At 33.5% G+C, this 23,540-nt stretch overlaps 1 protein-coding gene across 1 annotated transcript; it reads right to left on the minus strand.

Moving 5' to 3' along the window:
- Positions 1–14,675: 14,675 nt before the first annotated feature.
- On the minus strand, positions 14,676–22,119 carry LOC139513886 (uncharacterized). The gene is made up of 4 exons (XM_071302826.1): positions 21,943–22,119; positions 16,903–17,378; positions 15,566–15,648; positions 14,676–15,090 (listed from the first exon to the last, which is right to left on the minus strand). Exons 1-4 carry the CDS (start codon positions 22,083–22,085, stop codon positions 14,758–14,760), a joined length of 1,035 nt encoding a protein of 344 aa, XP_071158927.1. The 5' UTR covers positions 22,086–22,119; the 3' UTR covers positions 14,676–14,757.
- Positions 22,120–23,540: the final 1,421 nt, after the last annotated feature.

Raw genomic sequence — 23,540 nt, forward strand, 5'->3', positions numbered from 1 at the left:
AGATTTTTTTTTAATTGGAGTTATCTTTCTTTGTCCAGAATCAACTTAAATCTTTGTTATATACAATATACAATGTATATTCACTTTTTACTACCAACTGATAAATTAAAATAATCTTTACCATTCAGTGATAACAAGCAGTTATTGTTGCAAACTCCATTAGAAATTTTAATTGAGATTAGTTTTGGAATAAGGGAAAGGGGGATGTGATTAAAAAAATTGGGTTCAATTTTTCTCATTTGAAATTTCATAAATAAAAAAGAAAATTTCTTCAAACATTTTTTTGAGAGGATTAATATTCAACAGCATAGTGAATTGCTCTAAGAGAAAACAAAAATTTTAAGTTCATTAGAACACATTCATTCTGTGTCAGAAACCTATGCTGTGTCAACTATTTAATCACAATCCAAATTTAGAGCTGAATCCAGCTTGAATGTTGTGTCCATACTTGCCCCAACCGTTCAGGGTTCAACCTCTGTGGTCGTATAAAGCTACGCCCTGCGGAGCATCTGGTTTTAATTTTGCAATTACATTCTAATATTTTTTTATGACATGATGAGTTCTGAATATGCATTTAGTATCTTCTCCTGCTTTAGTACTGCAATGATTTATAATAATCCTTTCTTAAAACTGTCCATTTATAAAATTTGAAATCATAATGAAACTAATGTTTCAACTCCCTCAGGCAAAGTTGGCCTTAGATGGATTTGGCTATTTTTAAATAAGGTTATTTTGGGGCATAAAGCTCTTTAAATTATCGGGTTTTTATAAATCCTTTGCTTTCCGGATAATAACTTTAGTTTAAGTGAATAGATCTTCATGAAACTTTTTCAGAAAGGTTCAATACCACAAAAGGAAGGTTGGGATTGATTTTGGGGATGATGGTCCCAACCGATTAGGAATTAGGGGCCAAAGGGGCCCAAAAACAAGCATTTTTTTAGTTTCAGGATAATAACTTGTGTAGAAGTATTTCAATTGCTCTGAAATCATATCGCAATGTTTAAAAGCACAAGTAGAAGGTTTGGATTCATTTTAGGGGTAATGGGGCCAAAGTTTAGGAATTAAGGGCCAAAAAGGGGTCAAAACAAGCATTTTTCTAGTTTCAAGACAATAACTTATGTGTAATTGTATGGATCTCTGTGAAATTGTACTACAATGTTCAATACTGCAATGGAAAGCACGGGATTGAGTTTAAGGGTTATTGCTCCAAGGGGGTTTAAAAAAATTGGGGGGGGGATTTTTTGTTTACGATTTTTGAAGGGCTTCCTTTTTTTTCAAAATTTTTCAAATTTCGAATTTTGAAAAGTTTCAAGAAGAAATCTTCAATTGCACAGTATTGTGCAATAGATTTGTTAGATCTTTGACCACATTAATTTTGTGACAAAAACCTATATTATTTCAAAAATTTGATCACAATCCAAATTCAGACAGAATCAAGCTTGAATATTGTGACCAAATTTGCCCTAACTGTTCAGGGTTCAACCACTGGGGTCGTATAAAGCTGCGCCCTGCGGAGCACCTGGTTATATATTAAGATCTTTTTTTAGATATGGGGAATGTGTCAAAGAGACAACAACCCAAGCAATCAACAGAAAATAGCCGAAAGGCTGAAAACTGAATGAAGGATAGCTGCGTCCCTAATTACACTTGTTTTGTGCAAATTGAAATTTAAAATCTTTAAGTGCTATTTCATGGTCTTTAAAATTGACTCTGTCCTAGTTTCATAAATTTTGCATCAATGATTATTTGTGTCTTTCAATATATATCAATGAGTGGCTTAAAAATTCCATTTAAATGTTCTTTGTATCTGTCGTTTTTTCTTCAAAAGCAAAAAAATGCATTTTACCCCTATGTTCCATTTTAGCCATAGTGGCTAAGTTTCTTGAAGTACAAGGAAATAAAATACAAAGTTTATACAAGATACTCCCAAGTTGGGCCGAAATCGATTTAGCATATTCAGAAGAAGACTTTTTTTAAAGTAAGCAAACTAGATGAACAAATTGTGAAAAAATTCTTTAAAGGGCTATAACTCCACAGGATTCAATTGACAATTTTGGTCATATAAACTTATTTGTAGATCTTACTTTGCTGAAAGTTGTGCTGTTTACAGTTTATCTTTGTCATGACAGTAGAGAACAGAATCTCATACTACAAATCAGTTTTGATGCATAAATGCCTTAAGAATGAAGCCCCTGTATATCTCACTGAAAAATTTAAAGAAATGCCAGAAATAAACCAATATTGTTTGAGAAATGCCTCTTGCAAAAATTTACAAGTTCCAAAAGCCAAAACAGAGCTTTATAAGAAATCTTTTATATATTCAGGATCTATTTTATGGAATAACTTACCAATATCCCTGAAAAAATCAACCTCAAGTACAAGCTCATTCAAAAAAGATTTAAAAAATTACTTGATGGAACATTAAGATGCTGTGCGTTTTTTATATGCATAATAATTTTCACACACTTACTCAAACTTATGATATTGTTAATGCCAATACTATACATGTCATATATGAATTTGTAACTTTTGCCTGTTTTGAAAATTGTATATTTCATAACAATTTTTTATTTCATTATTCATGTATGTGTGTCTGTTTGATATTTTGTAATTGTTTGTTATATTTCATTGTATTTCATGAGGGCCTCAGGGAAGATTAGCTTTATAGCTAACTGTGTAACCCTCTTTAAATAAAGAATTATTATTATTATTATTATTAATAATATTCAAGATAATAACCAAAAACTGCAAAATTTCCGTACAATTAACAATTTAGTGGCCGCAACCCAACAATGGGTTGTTAGATTTATCTGAAAATTTGCTCTCAAGGCTTTAGTGTTTGAGATATAAGCTACACACTGCATGTTACCCCTATGTTCTATTTTTACCCATGGCGGCCATGTTTTTTTACAAAATTGAAAATAAAACACAAACTTTATTCTAGATATCCTAAGGATCATTCAGTTTAAGTTTTACTGGAATTGGTTCAGTAGTTTCAGTGAAAATGTTTCAAATATTTAACACCGAACAGACGACGACGGACGCCAAGTGATGGCAAATTTCACAGTTCCTTTGAAACGGTGAGCTAAAAAAAACTACGTCCGTCCTATTAGAAATAAACTGAAAATAAAAAATTAAAAACTTGTACCATCGAGAGCGCTAACGAGGCCACTTTCCATAAATTTTAATATTTTTAAGGGTCATAACTCTTTAAAAAAAGTCCATTGTCCATCATTATAGAACTTAATTTTTTATTTATAAAAATACTATTTTTGATATAACAAAAATAAAAAAATATTTTATTTTTTTTGTCTTAAAACAGTGGTTTTGATAAGAAAATAACACTCTGTAAAGATTAGACCAATGGAAAGTTTTAAGCTTGGTACAGTGTATCCAATTTCATTATCTATGGAAAATACATTGCCTTGTATCGTTTCTTTTGTGGACTAGTATACTATTGCGCAGAGTCAGATTATGTACACATAATGGCTGTTATTATTTACCTCCAATGTAAATCGACATGTACATCAAAACCTTTATGCAAACACTTATTTGTCACTATGTCAATTTAACTGGGTTAAAATTGAAATTGAAGAAGAACTACAGAACCTTTCTTTCTATTCTAATATATAATAAAATTAATCTAACTTATGTAAAAGATTTGAAATACATGCGGAATGTGTCCATTGGACACAGATGATGCTCCCGCTTGCATATCATAAAAGTTATAAACGGACATAACTGAAGAACAGTAAAAGTGACACTTACCAATTGTGTACTAACTTTTATGGTGATAAGTATTGTGTAAAAGTTTCATAACATTTTGTTGAGGCAAACTAAAGAAAGAAATACAAAACAAAAAATTCAGCAACTTTTTTCCTCTATAAAGAGGCATTGCATAGAACAGTGAAAGTGACACCACCAAAATTCAAAGTTGATCTGTATATGGTGGTTTTAAGCATTGTGTATAATTCTAATAACATCTGGTAAAGACAAACTAAAGTTAGAGAACATAAACGGAAAATTCAGCAATTTTTCTATCTGTAAAGGGGCATAACTCTTGGACGGTTTAAGTGACACCACCAAAATTCAAACTAAGTCTGTGTTTTATGGTAATAAGCAATGTGATTAAGTTTCATAACATTTGGTTGAGGCAAACTAAAGATAGAGAACAGAAACCAACTTTGGGACGTACTGAGGGATGGACAAGGGTAAACCTTAATGCCCCCTCCGCCACTGCGGGGGCATAAAAATGTGTAAATATAACAATTGATTAAATTAGAAAAAATTCAATGAATGGTCATTGCACATGGTTGTCATAAAGGTTTGAGAATCAAAACAGTATATAATAGTTAGGACCAGCAAATTGTCCTCAAGGCCACAAGGAAAATATGTTTTGAGAACCATAAAAAAAAATCGATTATTCTGCCGTATACAAATAATAATCAGTTAGGTTTTTAAAAATAATAATAATAGACAAGCTGTCCTTTTCCACCATATACAATAGAAACATTGACAAATTCTTGCACAATTTAATGTAGATCGTTGGTATATTTTTCCTCAGATAGAACATGTAGAATTTGTATGCCCCCACCGTGTACCCTTGTCCGTAAGTACGTCCGTTCCAGAGTTATACCATTATATAAATGGAAAAAAGTGCTGACTTTTTTGTTTCCGTTCTCTAACTTAAGTTCATGAAGTTTGCCACAACCAAATTATTTGAAACTTATACACAATGCTTATTTCCATAAAATTCAGAACAGTTAGAATGTTATTGGTTTAACATGTACTGTCAATAAGTTATGCCCCTTATAAATTGGAAAAAATGCTGAATTTTCCGTTTCTGTTCTCTCTTTTTCGTCTGTCTGACATAGTTCATCTTACACTGACCTCATTTTCTTAGAACATTGATAATGTTAAGTTAATATGATACTTGTATTAAAATCTTTACATAACACTTACAGAGTTTCAAAAGTAATTCAATGATAAATAAAACCAACCAGACATTTCAGGGTGAACCTTCTTGCTTAACAGATCTTAGTCTAGGTTTAAAGTTTTTAAAGCATTAATCTGTTTCAAAAACCAACAATGAGTTGCATTAAATTGTTCCTGTAACTTTTTTATAGCCATTTTGAAAGACAAGTATCCTGAGCTATTTTTTTAAAAATGTTCATTAAGATTTGTTTTTCTAGATAATCATGTTATGCTCATTGTTGAAGGATATACGGTGACCTGTGGTTGTTTATTTCTATGTCTTTGCTCTCTGGTGGAGAGTTAATTGTCTCATTGACAATTACAACACATCGTCTTATTTTTATACATAGACTTACTAGTAATTAAGTTTTGGATTCAACATTATTCTTTTTCACTGACAGCATCAGTCTTAGATACGACAACGGGTTATGCGTATTACCAATTTTTTTTTTAAACTTCTGATAAATCTTACATATAAGATTGAAGGGAGGGGGTACATATGATGCCCTCAACTTTAGAAGTTGTGTTATGCTTAAATTCTTAAAATACTTAGTTCACAAGTAAACTAAATGAGATACCACGTTTTTTTTCAACAAATTTTATAATTTTGAAAAAAAAAAAAAAAAAAACATCGAAAAAAGGGGGGTGGACCATACCCAGAGTGATGATTTTTCATTTTGTACAAGTCTATCTTCATTTACTATATATTTTTGTTTAAAATTAACAAATGCGTGTCAGAATTGCACATATAAATGGAATATTTTAGCTTTTTAAGTTGCTAAATGTTTGATTATTCATCTGATTGTTAATCTGAATTTTGGTGAAAATTGACAATTTTTGACTAAAAATTTTTTTTTAAAGAAAAAAAAACGCACGACTTTCTTTTTATTTTATGAATATATAGAATGTGGTCTTTCAAAATTTTTCAATGACATTTCATGGTATTGTTGGTCTTGGGAGATAAACAGATTTAAAATTTAGGAGTTTTTGAAATTTTTCATTTTCGAAATTTAACACATTTTTAAATGGTTGCTATGGAAACAAACTATTTAGTAAATGCACAATTTTAATGTTTTTGTATAGTTTGGGGTTTTGTTTGTCAATACTGTAAATATACATATTGTTTGTATTGATTAACAATATTTCTATGGGACTTTAAATTCCGTTATTTTATATTTTCAAAAAGGGTCTTTTTTCACATATTCAAGCAAAATGTTGATTTGATGGTTACCATGGCAACGGGCATAATACAGGGAAAATAAAGACAGAATTTTACTCATCTACCAAAGTTCTTATGATATAGGGCAAAAAAAAATACTTCTGTGACATGTCATGAATCACCTTCTGCATGATTTTTACAAAGACAGGTACTTAAAATACAGGGCTTTGAGTGTTTCTGATGAAGGTTAATCCAGAAAAGCTCTTCTGACGCATGATATTTATATAACGTGTTGTTTTCATTTTTTTTTATAAGAGATGCCAAGTGAAACAAAACTTTTATGAATATTTTTTTCAGTTTCTCCCTAATTTAGTGTTGGATGGACTTGGTTTTTGGAGATAAACATACAAGGGTAAACGGTATTTCAGAATATCAACAACCCTTTTCAAAAGAGGGACGAAAGATACCAAAGGGACAGTCAAACTCATAAATCTAAAACAAACTGACAACGCCATGGCTAAAAATGAAAAAGACAAACAGAAAAACAATAGTACACATGACACAACATAGAAAACTAAAGAATAAACAACACGAACCCCACCAAAAACTAGAGGTGATCTCAGGTGCTCCGGAAGGGTAAGTAGATCCTGCTTCACATGTGGCACCTGTCGTGTTGCTTATGTGATTACAAATCCGGTAAATAGTCTAATTCGGTAGGTCACATTCATGAAAGGGAAGGGGATTGTAGTTACGACGTAAGGAACATATCCGATACCATTTGTGAAACGGTTATTCCATAACGGTCAACCAACTCGTGATGGCGTCCGTAAAATTTACGAAGGGATGATTTCAACTTCACCATTTGGAACTCTTGGTTTAATAGCTTCCTTGTGAGCAGTAAACCTCTATCAAGAAAATCATGATAGGAAATGCAAGCACGGGAATATCGTATCAATTGGGAGATATATACCCCGTATGCAGGTGCTGCTGGAATGTTGCTACTTAGAAATGGAAAGTTCACAATTGGAAAGCTGAAATCATCTCTTTTGTCGTAAGTTTTGTTTTCAACCGACCCTCATTGTCAATTTCTAGATGTAAGTCAAGATATGAAGCCGACTTAACTGTATCTGTAGTATCCTTTATCTCCAATTCGATGGGATAGATGCGTTCCACATAGTCACCAAAGACGTTCCTGCATGAAGTCAGCCTCATAATAATAAAGAAACAAGTCGGCAAGTAGAGGGGCACAGTTTGTTTCCATTGGGATGCCGACAGTCTGTTAAAAAACACGTCCTCCGAACGTTACAAATATGTTGTCAATCAAGAAATCAAGCATCTTGATAATATCGGTTTCAGAGAATTTTTTGTTTGAATCAGAGTGATTCTTTACGAAGTATGATTTATCCCTCCCTAAGACAAGATACTTGTATCTACGTTGGCCATTCTTTTTTATGAAGCAAAGTAATACCAACTCTTTCAATTTGTCTTTTAGTTTGGAATGTGGAATACTTGTGTACAGAGTAGAAAAGTCAAATGTTTTAATACTGTTACAAGATGAAAGAGAGTTAGATTGTATGTACTCTAAAAGATCTTTGGAATTTTTAAGTATCCACATCTGATTCACGCCACCTCTAGAATAGACAGTTTCACAATAACTTTGAAGCCCGTCTTTGATTGCTGATAAAATAGATGTTAATAGTTTAGAAAGAGGTTTCGTGGAGCACTTGGAAGACCCAGCAATATACCGTTGTTTGAAAGGACACTTATGTAGTTTAGGTATCCAATACAGTGATGGAAGATCCAGTTCTTCATCTTTGGTTGAAATACCAAAGGAACAAATAACAGACCTATGATTATCCAGGATTTCCTCTTTGGTAAGTGTCGTGAGGGTATATGTTGAGTTTCCAAGTGAATTGTCTATACCTAATCCGTTTATCAAGCAATTAATGTAGTGACTTTTACAGACAAAAACGATGTTATTTGGGGCTTTGTCTGCGGGGACAACAACATATTTATCATGGAGGTCGGATACGTGTTTAGCAACATTTGGGTCTTTAAAGATTGACGTAGCATTGGCATTGATGGACCCATTCAGTTTCTTGATTCTGATTTGTATTAACGACCTCACTGCCTTAATCCATTCGGATAGAGTGTCTACATCTTCTTTTCACGTTTAGCCCATTGCCTGGCATAATCCTCGACTGAGTCCATCAATATTTTAAAGTTGTATTTCCATTTGATGGATTTAGGCTCACGATATTTCGGACCTTTCGATAACACGTTTCGTAGAGAAGTGTTATTAACAATGTTAAGGTCACCGGTAATAACGTGGCCAGCAGGATTATATATGAATTGGGAACTAGCACAAGTGCAATCAGGAGGTTTAGACTTGAAGTCGTCAATATCGAGATTCTGCAAAACGCGTTTGTTATTGAAAATTTTAGTTGCAATAAGTTTGGTATAGGTATAAGAAATTATTGGTACAGACTGGTCTTTGAAATAAGGAGGTATTTTCGATTGAACTAATTTATGATGAAGGATATTGCCTAGGTTGACGCCATCGAGACCTTTGTTGGCAAAGGAAAGATTTAGAAAAGATCTTTTCTCTTTTTCATCTTTTCCAATGCGAACTGGCTTGAAAAGTCTGTGACTTGCAATATCCAAAATTATAGCTTGAAGTTTGTATTGGTTTGAATGAGGGTTTGTTACAGTGGATTCCAAACATAAATTGAACAAAGAATAAAGCTTTGAAAGGGGTAATGCATAAAGTTTCGTGCGAATGTGATGAATAACTTACGGCTTTTGTATGAATGACAGCAAGTCATTATTAAATAGAGACATCATGCAGAGAAGGTGATGTATAATGACGATGACCATGACTGCGTCTACGTCGAGGAGTCGAGTTGAAAATATTCATCACATTCACCGAGTTACACGAAGGGCTAGATAGAATACCTATACCATCAATTTTGTCATTCATCAAATTTCACGAAACGTTTACAGAAGTTTCTTTATTATTGTGGAATATAATGGTAAGCTCATTAACCGTGTTTATTATTATGGAATATAATGGTAAGCTCATTAACCGTGTTTATTATTATGGAATATAATGGTAAGCTCATTAACCGTGTTTTTGTATTTACTTAGGAGTGGTTATAAATTATTTTTTTGTCAGCCATCATTTATGAACAGAATGTTGTCAAATATTTAAAACTTTAACATCTTTGTCAAATCTCCACCGAATTAACAAATCTTGGACAGACTCTTTTTAAAATAAAGAGAAAGCAATATAAAAAAAACTTTTGTTGGTGATTAACTAATGAATGAACTGAGTTTTTTAAAGTTAATATTACACTTTAACACTTACATCAGCGGTTGCAGAAAAGACACTGAACAATGACATGTTAAAATCGATGAACATCAAGTGGGAAATAGAAATACATCTTTGAGTTTAATTCCTGCAAGTACTTACACAATTAATTATATTTTTTCTGTAAAATTTTTCAGTATGGCAAATATAAGAGTAATTGAAAGTGAATCGTCAGTGCAGACGCGTATATCTGTTAAAGAGATATATAGTTCATAAGAAGAAGGATGATAAATGTTTGTTTGTTGTATCAATTTTTATAATGTAATTAACTCGTCATACATACCAGAATTGAAATTTTGTATTTGCACCAGACGCGCGTTTGCTCTACAAAAGACTAATCAGTGACGCTGGAATCGAGATAAGTTAAAAAAGCCAAATAAAGTACTAAGTTGAAGAGCAATGAGGACCAACAATTCCTAAACGTTTTGCCACACAAAACTTAGGTAATATATTCCTGAGGTAGAAAAGCTTAGTATTTAAAAAATGTAAAGTTTTTTTTCTAATAGTTAATTCATAATTACGACCATATCAATGATAATGTCAATACAGAAGTGCTGACTACTGGTCTGGTGATACCCTGGAGGAATAAAAACTCCATCAGCAGTGGCATCGACCAAGTGGTTGTTAATAAACCCATCATAGATACCAGGATTGAAATTTTGTATTTGCGCTAGACGTGTGTTTCGTTTAACTTTACAATAAATAAACTCATCATAGATACCAGGATTAAATTTTGTATTACGTCAGACGCGCGTGTCGTCTACAAAAGACTCATCAGTGACGCTTGAATCCAAAAAAGTTATAAAGGCCAAATAAAGTACTAGATTGATGAGCATTGAGTTCTGGGGTAGACAAGCCTTAGTATTTCAAAAATTCAAAAGTTTTGTCAAATACAGCTACGGTAATCTATTCTGGGGTAGACAAGCCTTAGTATTTCAAAAATTCAAAAGTTTTGAAAACAGTTAATTTATAAATATGACCATATCAATGATAATTCATGTCAGCACAGAAGTGCATCAAAGACTCATCAGTGACACTCGAATAAAAAATAAATAAAGAGGACAAGTAAAATATTCTATACTTTATTTTTTAAGTAATCCTATTTTTTGTTCTCTAGCGTGGTACCTCTGCAAGGACACAAACTCTGAGGCGTTTGAAAAGTATAGAAGAGAGCGCTCCGATTTGTATATAAGGGTTATACTTCATCAAATGAAATCATGCTGGATGCCTCTTAGTTTACAAGTTTTCATTTCTGCAGGTGAGAAAAATAAGGACAATGGTACTTGAGACTTACACTATGCTCCAGTGTGTGAGAAACTGGTCTATTTAAGAAAGTATATAATTTAAGGTACGGTAACATCCTGGACATACCACATATAACATTGCAACAGTCCATTCTCTATGTATGACGAACTGCAGCTCTGTAATAAGGGGATGAAGAGTAGCAGCCTGTTCCATAATTCAGTAATATGCTATTTTTGTTATTCGTTTGTAACGCATATTTTGTCATTTTTTTTGATAACCGGCGTTATGGCACCTATCATCTATATCCTTTTTTCTATATCAATAAGCCTTTAAATGAAGTCTAAGGTATCTTTTGTAATAACGGGATAAAGGGTAGAGGGTAGCAGTATTAATATGCTATTTCTTTATTTTTTGCATTTTGATTCCCTATTACCCTGTAAGCGTACATGTAGATTGTCCGATGCTACTTTTTCCATGCAATATGTATTTCGTGACATCTCTTTTGTAATAAATTATCTTATATCTTTGAAGAATGCCTGTATTATGTAGCTTTGTCTATGCACTTGGTAATTTTAAGCCATCACTTGGTGGCCATCATTGTCTGATTCCTTTGAAGAATAACTGCACTATGTAATTTCGTGCCATCATTTTGTGTTCGTCATTGTATTATTTTCTTTAAGAATAATTGCATTTGTGTACCTTTTTTCAATGATGTCGGTAATTTCTTGCCATCACTTGGTGTCCTTCATTGTCTTATTTCCACAAAGAATTAATGCATTAGAGTACTTATTCCATACACTATGTAATTTCGTGCCATCACTTGGTGTCCTCCATTGTCTATTTCCTTGAAGAATATCTGCATTATGCAATTAAGCGGGAGGTTTGGCAAGTCATTTAACCAAGTTGAAGAAGCCATTTTTTCTTAAAATGTCCTGTACTGAGTAATTTAGAGACATATTTTGTCGAAATGCGCATCTGGTGCAACAAAATTGGTACCGTTGATTTTATTACTACCACTGGGTCGATGCCTCTGCTGGTGGACTATTAGTCCCCGAGGGTATCACCAGCCCAGTAGCCAGTACTTCGGTACTGGCATGAAAATACGGATTTTTTGTGTTATTTAAATTTGCTGTTACAAAATATTAGAAATTATTATAAATTAAGGAATGTATCTCCCTCATGCAAAGCTCTGATTCCTTTCAAGAATTTGACTATACTTTTTGGACCTTTTGGATTATAGCTCTTCATCTTTTATATAAGCTTTGGATTTTAAATATTTTGGCCACGAGCATCACTGAAGAGACATATTTTGTCGAAATGCGCATCTGGTGCAACAAAATTGGTACCGTTGATTTTATTACTACCACTGGGTCGATGCCTCTGCTGGTGGACTATTAGTCCCCGAGGGTATCACCAGCCCAGTAGCCTGTACTTCGGTACTGGCATGAAAATACGGATTTTTTGTGTTATTTAAATTTGCTGTTACAAAATATTAGAAATTATTATAAATTAAGGAATGTATCTCCCTCATGCAAAGCTCTGATTCCTTTCACGAATTTGACTATACTTTTTGGACCTTTTGGATTATAGCTCTTCATCTTTTATATAAGCTTTGGATTTCAAATATTTTGGCCACGAGCATCACTGAAGAGACATATTTTGTCGAAATGCGCATCTGGTGCAACAAAATTGGTACCGTTGATTTTATTAGGAACATTGTACTAGTACTTGTTATCAAATAGATATAGGAAGATGTGGTGTGAGTGCCAATGAGACAACTCTGCATACAAATAACAATTTAAAAAGTAAACCATTATAGGTTAAAGTACGGCCTTCAACACGGAGCCTTAGCTCACACCGAACAACAAGCTATAAAGTCTGTTTCTCTGTTGGCGTTTGTTTTTGTATCAGTTCAGTGTTTCTCTAATTTCCTTTGTTTTCCTCTTATAGTTGATGTGTTACCCTCGGTTTCGATTTGTAACCCGGTTTGTTTTCGCCTAATCGATTTATGACTATTAAACAGCGGTATACTACTGTTGCCTTTAATTTTCATGCCATCATTTGGTGTCTGCCATTGTCTTACTTTTTTTACGAATATATTTAGACAGGTGCAGAAAACATGAATTATTCCTTGCTTAAAAGCATTTGTGTATAATTTTTCAAGGATACATTGCGTCCGGTCAGAATGGGGACGTTAAATCTGCTGTCTCGTGCTGAGAGAGGTTGCCAACTTGTTATTTGCCGACTTGTTTTTATAACCGTATGAAGCAGAATTAATTCAGAACCTTCGTAACGACACAATGAAAAGGTAAAATCAGAAAAATACTGAACTCAGAGGAAAAACAAATCGGAAAGTCCATAATCACATGGCAAAATCAAATGACAAAACACATCAAAAACGAATGGACAAGAACTGTCATATTCCTGATTTGGTACAGGCATTTTCAAATGTAGAAAATGCACCTTGACAAATTCTCTAATTTACTTTCAGTTATATTGATGATGTTCTATCACTGAATTATCCATATTTCAGTCAGTACCATATATCCCAGTTAACTTGAAGTTAGGGATACTACTTCCCAATCATCAATTTCCCATTTCTCAGCAGTAAAATACCCTCTGCTACTTCGTATGGTGTGGACATATCTCAATTGATACGTTATGCACGCGCATGCTCGATTTGAGTGTGCTCCTTACGCAGAAACTGTTCCAACAGAGTTATGAGGAGAAAGCATTGAAGATGACGCTCCGTAAATTTTACGGACACCATCATGAATTTGTTGATCTATACGAGGTGTCTGTTTCTAAACTAATTACTGTAATGTTTCCCACGCCTTAGATTGTGGTTTATTATTGCTGTCGTCCGTCTGTTCGAATTGTAATGAATGTTCTTGGGTGTGTTTGTGCGGATTTCTGTCACGTAGTGTTGTCATTGTAGACGAAACGCGCGTCTGGCGTATATACTAAATTTAGTCCTGGTATCTATGATGAGTTTATTTCCACGATATTTTTTAATATTGTCACTAAGCGTGATGTTTGGCTATCCATGACACCTGGTTTAACCCAACATGTATTTCTTAAAATGTCCTGTACCTAGTAAGGAATATGGCAGTTGTTATCAAATAGTTCATTTCTATGTATGTTGGCGTCTTCTTTTCCTGTTATGCCTTACGTGTTTTCCCTCGGTTTTAGTTTATAATCCAGATTTGTTTTCTCTCAATCGGTTTATGACTTTTGAAAGCCGATATACTACTGTTGCTTTTGTCTGACCCTTTTAAATATAACCTTATTTTTCAGTATCCAAATTTCTCCGACCGTCATACCGGACGGCATCTATTACAGATAAAGGCATCAGTAGTATACCGCGATTCGAAAGTCATAAGTCGATTGAGAGAAACAAATTCGAGTTACAAATTAAAACTGAGGTAAACACATCAACTAAAAGAGGAAAACAACGAAACAACAGAAACACTGAAGTGCAACAAAACAAAAAACGACAATGCAACACACACAGAAACGAACTATGAGATAACAACTAACAATTCAATATTACACATGATTTTTATGCAACTTTCATACAAATGAGAGGTTTAGCTAGTTTTGAAACTAGGTATATTCCACCATTTTCAAAGTATGAAAATGCCTGTCCCAAGTTAGGAATATGAAATTTGTTATCCATTCGTTTGATGTGTTTGATTTTTTGATTTCATCATTCATTATGGAATTTTGTAAAAATGTAAAATGAACAATGGACTTACTTCAGCGCGGTTTGCTTTTAACTAAACATATCCCTGTTTTCTAAAAATTGATACAGTTTTTTCAATGAAGTGTCAAATGAAATGGAATGAATGGTATATAACATGATATTAAAACTGCAATAGAAGGTGAGTTTAGGATTGTTTTAGTCAGTATTAAAAACTAAACACATTTTAACATTCAAAGATGTAATGAAATAAACCCATCATACTCGGATAGACATATTTTCTTATTAGATAAAGTAAAACACTTTTTAAGGGTATAAAAGAACACCAGAGAACGAAGTGAGGCGTAATCCTGTTGATCCTTCACTATGACCCCCGACAGCAACCTCGGTGAATACAACATCCCCAGCTTTAAGACGAATGATAACTGTATTTCCGCCTTGAAGATCTTGTGCGTTATGATAAGAGTCTACTGCCGCATCTATAACGTTCACGCTATTGACCATTAGATAGATATAAGCGCCTTTAGGTATAGTGTCGCCTCTCTCTCCAATACTGAAAAACAGCAAATACATTCCACTTTCCGGACATGTAAAAGACCCCGTATGTACATTGTATCCATTTCCTTCGTTTGTAATTATCTACAACAATAAATAAAAACATAATTAACAAAAGGGAAATTTGCAAAAAATATAACTGCGAATATAGTTTGAATATGCGGAGTAGGATTCGCTTACACTTCAAGAGCACCTGAGATTAATCCCAGTTTTGGTGGGGTTTGGGTTGCTCAGTCAGTATGTTTTTCTATGTTGTGTCTTCTGTACTATTTTTTGTCTGTTTGTCTTTTTATTCTTAGCCATGGCGTTGTCAGTTTATTTCCAATCTATGAGTTTGACTGTCCCTTTGTTATCTTTCGTCTCTCTTTTGAATAGATATGTTTATCCATGAAAGCCATTGTACAACATCACTCCATGGACATTTTGTATCTCTATTCCTAAGTTCAATACTTAAAATTTCAAATTTTTCTCACGCAAATTACTAAAGATTACCACCCTGTATATTTCAGAAGATGTAGAGCAACAAAAGACATCGATTTTCCTTTTATAAAATACATACCCTGTTATATTTCAAAACTTGTTGTGCGCCAGAATCGGTGTCGTGGTCAAGATAAACACTGAATGCGACACCACCAGAACCAGCTAGTCCAAATGTAAAATTATAGATAAACATTTAAAGTGATGTGGAATAAATTAACTGTTGGGATAACTTTAATCAGATAGTTTTTTTTGTAATTGTAATGATTGACAAGAGCCGAACTTAAAGAAAAACAATCAAAGAATATTTGCTTAGTAAAACTTTAGTTTATTTAACATGATGGCTAACGTAGATATAAATATCTGGTTAATGAAGAGGTCAATCATACTAATTAAAATATCACTTTGATTCAAAGAAAGCAAATTAATTTGAGCTTCTCAAATGTAAACCTAACATTTTTATAAGGCAAACTTTCAACAGTCCTTGCATATGAAGTTTGAATCTCACAGTGGATAAGATGTCCTAGATTGTATTTTTTATCAATATATACTTGATAGAGGGTTGGTGCAACAAGGAAGCGATCATCACAGGGTTCTAAGTGGTAAAGCTGAAATGAGCCCTTCGAAAGCTTCACTAAACGTCATCATAAGGTGTGAATGATTTCTAGCTAAAGACCATCAACATATTTATTTTGTACTGACTTTTTTTTAGTACAGAATGGTTTTAAAAGAAAGGAATAAATATCAATTATAAATATGAAATCCTTTTGACAAACACTTCCCAATTGCTTATTTATTGCTGACATGAACGCCAAAACAATAGCAACCTAACAACCAAAAATGACTATAAACGGGCATCCAGGGGTCCCTACTATAACTTTAACAACATATCTCGGAGTGGGGTAGTGACAATGTAATAGGTGGTAGGGATGAGACGCGTGAAAAAGTCTCTTACCTCAAGCTTCTTGATAAGTAATAGGGTCGCGAAATTAAGAAGGCATATAAGGTGTCATGAGTGGTGGGCATGACCCGCGTGTAAAAAGTCTCTTCTTTCAAGTTATAGAGTCACGAAATTTAGAAAAAACATAAAATTACTGATTGAAACAAATGCAACTGAATCATTTCAGATGTCAATTTTTTCTCAGATACGATTGAATACACCAGATATTTGTCACATCTATTTACCTCTCTATAAAAAAGTGTAAATATGTTATGTATAAGTAGAATGATTGTTAAAACCAAATCTGAGAAGATTCACAGTTGTGTTTAAAAAAAAAAAGGAAATTAGGGATACAGCTGCCGATCACCTCTTACCCCAAAAGAGTCGATATGCCTTTCCCTTCCGAAAGTAATGAAATATTTAAACTATTAATAGTTTTATTATTTACATTAAAGCAGAACAAGATCCTAACATCTTACCTTGAATAAGTCTCTTGTATAGTTTAGACCCCACAATACTAGTGTTGTTTAAAGACTGGTTTGTTTTGTGGATCGAATCTTTAACAGGTACCTTTTTTCCAGCCAGTTTCTTCTCTTGTTTGGATATGTTATTAGAAATGTGTTCATGTTGTATAAACTGTGAGTTCTTCAAATTTTGATTGATGTCAGTCCCAGCTTTTATGTTGGTTATCTCGTTGTCATAATCCTTGAGTACAAAGTTTTGCATATTCTTCAATTTACCAATTTCAATAGCTTGGTCTTCGATAACTTTCCACATTTTCACAAGTTCAGTTTTACAATTGGATTGAACCTTGATCAATGTCCGCAATTCCTCAATTTCAGCTTTTTGATCGTCTTTATCCTTAGTTACTTTCTGCAGCTCCTGAAGTTCAGCAATATGATATGCTTGATTAACCATTTTTTTCTTTTGCAACAAAATGGGAGCTTCATGAATCCTAAATCAATATAAAGAAATTTTAAAGTAAAAGCTATCACTGTAAACATTTCTCAAGATTCTTATATACAATTAGTATTATGTAATTTAATGTCATAAGACGCTAATATACTTATGACACTATTTTACTCATCATTCTAGAATTGGCGATGTGGTATGAGTGCAAATGAGTCATCAAAGATCAAATGACTTGATGTAAGAAAAACCTATACCGTATATTAAGATATAAAGGCTCCGCCAAGACAAAATGTAAAACAATAGACCACCTTCGATTTCATCCGTCACCGGAAAAAAATCGTCAATTATGCGCGCCTTCATGACGTCATTTACCAGATAGAGGGGATCGCCTGTATCCCTGCACTATTAACGTTCATCAAGCGTCTTAGTGATGGTTATTGTGCAGGATAAAGTACAAATAATATTTGTTTTGTAAGTACTTAATTACAATTTCCTAATTACAGCAGCGCTGATTGTCAATTATGAAAATCTATTTTGCCGAATAATTCGTGCAATATAGCATTATAGTTTTCCAACCATTCGCTCAACATTGGTCCAGGAACGGAAGTGACGATGCCCCTAAACGCACGAATGATGTTCACTAAAACCAGAGTTTTTGACGGAAATGCATCGAACTCGAAAGTTGTCTAATTAAACTAGAGGTACATCTAAATTCTAATATGATTTATGCTGCCATTGATTTATCTCCATCGTTTTTATGTACCTTTTATTTCTTTGACTGAGAGTAGTGATGAAATAACTGAGCTGTTCTAATTGGTGATTGGATTGCCAATTTGGCATCAGGTCAAAAGACAAAGATGTAAATAATAAAGATTCAAAAATCAAGCTTAAGGACACCAATTATCGACTACAAAAACACACAAAACAAAATAAATTTGAAGGAGAGTCATTAAAATACAGAAAAATTACGATTTGAATTAAATGTTTCAAACAGATTTTCAAAAGTATTTCTAATTTTAAAGCATTACTTCTGTACTTAATCCTTCTAGACGGACTGAGAAAAAATATGATCATTAAAGAAGTTTACTCAATTTGAGAACTGGCTGATAACAATTTAAGATTAATACTATTGTTCTGATTTGAAATGGTTTTATTACCTCCGTCTTGTCCGGACCAATACCTGCCACAAAGCATCAGATAGAAATATAATTTCTGAAAATTGTTGTTTATAATGTACATTTCTTGATATCTATACTACTAAAGGAGGAGATTAATTTCATTGAGCTGCAACACCGAAATATTTGTGAGATGATGTCTAAATGTTTTGTACTTCCAAAATTTGTCTTTCAAACAAAACATTTCCACAGATTTTAGAGAAAACTCAAATTCGGAAATTGTTATCGATCTGTGTCTTATACGCTTTCGCATATTATGCTCAGTCGACGTACTGCTCGCGAAATTATGATACTAAAATAACGAAGTCATGAACTTTGTCATTAAACAGGAATTAAATCTGCTAAACTTAATCTATGTCACGTAGATTTTCTGGTTGTAGTAAGAAATCCAGGACGGGTTCGAAGATTTTGAAAGTAGAGTAAATAATGCAATTTATTATCAGCACGACTTTATTGGATCACATTAATAACATTTAGAATAAGGCGTAGGTTCTTAGATTTATTCACGAATCGCGATGTCATGGGTGTTTTCTAGTACTTTTTATAGTTAAGGAGTGAACGGAACTAAACAAATATATAAATGCTGTGCTGATAAAACATTCGTAGTATACCCATCAGCAGTATAGACCCAGTGTTAGAAATTTCCTCAATCAAAGTATTGTCTCGTGACTCACACAGCTTCTAATCACACATTTATCTTGTATTAAATTAGACATCTTGTTGAAATCATGCTTTGCTGTCTAGGAGGAACTACCGACCTAGGTGGTCTCGTGCTGGCGTGTTCGCCTTGTGTTCGAAACCAGGTAGAAGCAAACCATAGACTTTAAATTTGGTATTTGCTGTTTAACCGATTAGCATTGGCAGTGAGCAGTAAGAACAAATAGTTGTCTACTCGAAGTAAATATATTGTCGTATTACATTAACATTAATCATCATACTTATTGGCTTATTAAAAAATGCATATGTGGGGACTAACTGTGCACCACCACTTATTGCGGACCATCGAAACAACATCTGATACATAAATTAGATAATGCTTTTAGATATTTGGATGATATATTGGCTCTCAATAATGACGAATTTAGTATGTATAGTAAAGAAATTTATCCTGTTGAACTTACTTTGAATAAAGCTAATACTAACAATGACCACTGCCCTTTCCTCGATCTTGATATCTATATCATTCACGGAAAGCTTTATACAAAAAATTATGATTAAAGAGATGAATTTTCATTTCCTATCGTTAATTATCCATTTTAAGATGGTGGCATTCTCTTGTCACCATCTTACGGTGTTTATATATCTCAACTTGTACGATTCGCTCGTGTATGTAACAACGTTTGAGATTTTAACGAGCGAAATTTATGTATCAATGAAAATTATTACACAAGGGTTTTCGATATCACAAATTAGTAAAAACATTAACTAAATTTTATCATCGGTACAAGGGCATCATTCGTAAATACAAATCAACATGCAGACTTCTTATTCGTTCTGGTATATCACATCCAATCTTTTATGGTAATATTCTTTGCAAAGCACAAAAATGTAAGTATTCACCTCAGAAGCTTACAAAATCTTAAAACAGACTTATAAATAAAGGCAACAGTAGTATACCGCTGTTCAAAACTCATAAATCCATGGACAAAAAACAAAATCGGGGTAACAAACCAAAACCGAGCGAAACGCATTAAATATAAGAGGAGAACAACGACACAACACCGAAACGCAACACACACAGAAACAGACCAATCATCAGACAAAACACCACGAGAATAACAAATGTAACATGAAAACCAAATACATGAATTTGGGATAGACAAGTACCGTGCCACGTCTTATCTCAATATCTCAAAAATAAGAGAAAACACAAACGACTCAACGTTAAAATGCAACACAAAGAGAAACGAACAATATTATAACAATGACCATCTTCCTGACTTGGTACAGGACACTTTTAAAGGGGAATAAAAGTGGTGGGTTGAACCTGGTTTTAAGGCATGCCAAACCTCGCACTTTAATGGCAAAGTTAAATACAACACCGAAACGACAACACAACACCACAGGACCACAACACAAACAAACAGGAGATACCCTCAGGACGAAAAAAAGAAGGAATATAGTTACGATACTGTTGTCAGGTCATTAGAGATTGCATATTTTGGCTTTAATATTGATTCACTATATTTGCATCTGAATCAATAACATTTATTTAAAAACCAGTTGGCATGAAACGGGTTATGTTCTTCTCATAATTATATTTTATGATGGTATGATATTAAACCCCTTACGGGATGAATTGTGCCTGATATTCATATGATGAAGACATAATCTTTCAAACAGTTTAACTGAGGTCTGGAGCTGGCATGTCAATAACTGCTAGTAGTCTGTTGTTATTTGTATATTATCGTCATTTTGTTTATTTTCTTTTGTTACTTCTGCTGACATCGGACTCGCACTTTTATTGAACTGAATTTTAATGTGCGTATTGTTATGCGTTTACTTTTCTACATTGGCTAGAGGTATAGGGGGAGGGTTGAGATCTCAAAAATAAATGTTTAACCCCGCCGCATTTTTGCGCCTTTCCCATGTCAGGAGCCTCTGGCCTTTGTTAGTCTTGTATGATTTTTAATTTTAGTTTCTTGTGTATATTTTGGAGTTTAGTATGATGTCCATTATCACTGAACTAGTATATATATTTGTTTAGGGCCATCTGAAGGACGCCTCTGTCTGCGGGATTATCTCACTGCATTGAAGACCTATTGGTGACCTTCTGCGGTTGTGTGTTCTATGGTCGGGTTGTTGTCTCTTGGACACATTCCCCATTTCCATTTTCAATTTTACATATATCTACTTTTTAAATAAAAAGCCTGTACCAAGAAAGGAATATGACTGTTTAAATTCAGTTGATGTGTTTGAGCTTCTGATTTTGCCTAATGATGAGGAACTTTTGATTTGAAATTTCCTTTGAGACCGGTATTTTTGCTATTTTGCTTTTTTATTTCTTTGTTGACAGAGTTGTTTGTTTTATATCGTTTCGTCCTGAGGGTATCACCAGCCTAGTAGTCAGCACTTCGGTGTTGACATTAATATAAATTAAATGATCGTTTTTATAAATTTTCTGTTTACAAAAGTATAAATTTTTCGAAACACTAAGGATTTTCTTATCCCATGCATAGATTACATTAGCCGCATTTGGCACCATTATTTTTAAATAGTGGGTCTTCAATGCTCTTCAACTTTGTATAGTAATTAATAGTATAGAACAATTTTGTCTACTGTATTTAATTTATTTTACATTTGTACCCACTACGTCTATTTGTATTGCTCGCATGTTGCTGTCAAAAAAAGTGAAAAACTAAGAGACGTAGATGAACAATTATGAGTAGGCTTTAAATCTTCTATTTCAGATATATAAGTTTTTATTCCTACCTTTGTTTATCTGGAACTTCTGTAATCATTTGGTTTAATACAAAGCCGTCATTTTCTTTTTCAGCTTGTATAGGTAATATTGAAAAAGAATGAATTATGGTAAGCAGTAGGATAGTGTATGCAGGAAAAGACACGTCAGCCATGTTGGTTTATGTGTGACTCAAACATCCTTATCTCGTAATATTTAGTACAAACCATACATCGTATCGCTATTTGACCGGCATCTACAGGATATTACAATCTCTCTCATGAACTTTAAAATGATCGACAGAGTAGTTCAAAAGTGATCTGTATAGTCGAGGAAAGATTCGTAAAATCTCTTGCGAAGATGGATTATATATATATCCTCATCATTTCTGTATACAATCGTGGCTATAGTTCTTATATTTTGAATTTTATTCCGTTGACCCATATTTGGTCAATCCTAAATAAAACGGGGTCTTTTCTGTTCGCTTGTAAGAGATGTTGACATAATCAAACACATGTGATGTGATTGCTAGTAGAAAAGCAATCCACAAACACCAAAAGACAACTATGTTCAGAACTACAGGTCACTGAATGTACTCCATCAACGAGCAGAATCCATACCTTTATAAAGCTACAAAACACTATGATGTGACAAAACACTTACAGGGCTAACAGTCTCATTAAAATTACCCCCCCCCCCCCTCCCCCCAAAAAAAGGATAAACAAATTAGTCTAAAAACAACCAACGACATCCTCGAACCAATGACATCAACGAGGCAATGACATCCACGAAATTAAAGGTTCCTTGGTTTGGACAGGCACATAGTTCGATTTCAACTTATATTTAAACCATTTTTTACAGACGGAAATTCTAATTGTAGTTTATTTTTAGTTTAAAAATATTTATTTATAGTGGATTGGGAAACAAGTTATTGCAACTTATATTTACCCCTTTCCACTTTGCGGGTGCGAGTGTTGCCTTGTAGCGGCATTAACCTGCTCTTTTTTCAAAATCTACAAGGCTCTCTCTTAACACGGGTAATTTCATTTATCGTCCCCTCAAGACCATACTTGCAAAGGGAGAGTCGAAAATACAGTCCCTTCAATTTTCATCCCGGAGCGGGTATCGAACCAGGAACCTTTGTGCTAGTAGTCCGATGCACTAACCACTACACCACGGCTCTCTAATTGTATTGTATACAGACACTATAAATAGTCAGAGAAATATAAGCATAGACAGGATGAATGAACGAAAAGTATTTACACCTATATATAAATATATGTTTAGTTATGTACTAATTAAAGGCAACAGTAACAGTAGCCATTTAGTTACAGAATTTTCTTTTAGAATTTTCCTCGGAACTCAGTACTTTTTGTGATTTCATTTCATACCGCTGTTTAGTAGTCATACATCGATTGAGTGAAGGCAGTTCTGGATATTAAACCAAAACCGAAGGAGACACATCAACTATAAGAGGAAAACAGCGGACCATCAGAAATACCCAACAATTATAAACAAAATCAAACAACATTGAAAAAAAATTGACTGGAACACTTTTAAAACATATATAAATAAGCTTATGTAGATATTTATACTTATAGGAGCCATATACACAACATCATAGGTGCAA

Source organism: Mytilus edulis, chromosome 2 (assembly GCF_963676685.1).
Source record: "Mytilus edulis chromosome 2, xbMytEdul2.2, whole genome shotgun sequence".
Classification (NCBI taxonomy): domain Eukaryota; kingdom Metazoa; phylum Mollusca; class Bivalvia; order Mytilida; family Mytilidae; genus Mytilus; species Mytilus edulis.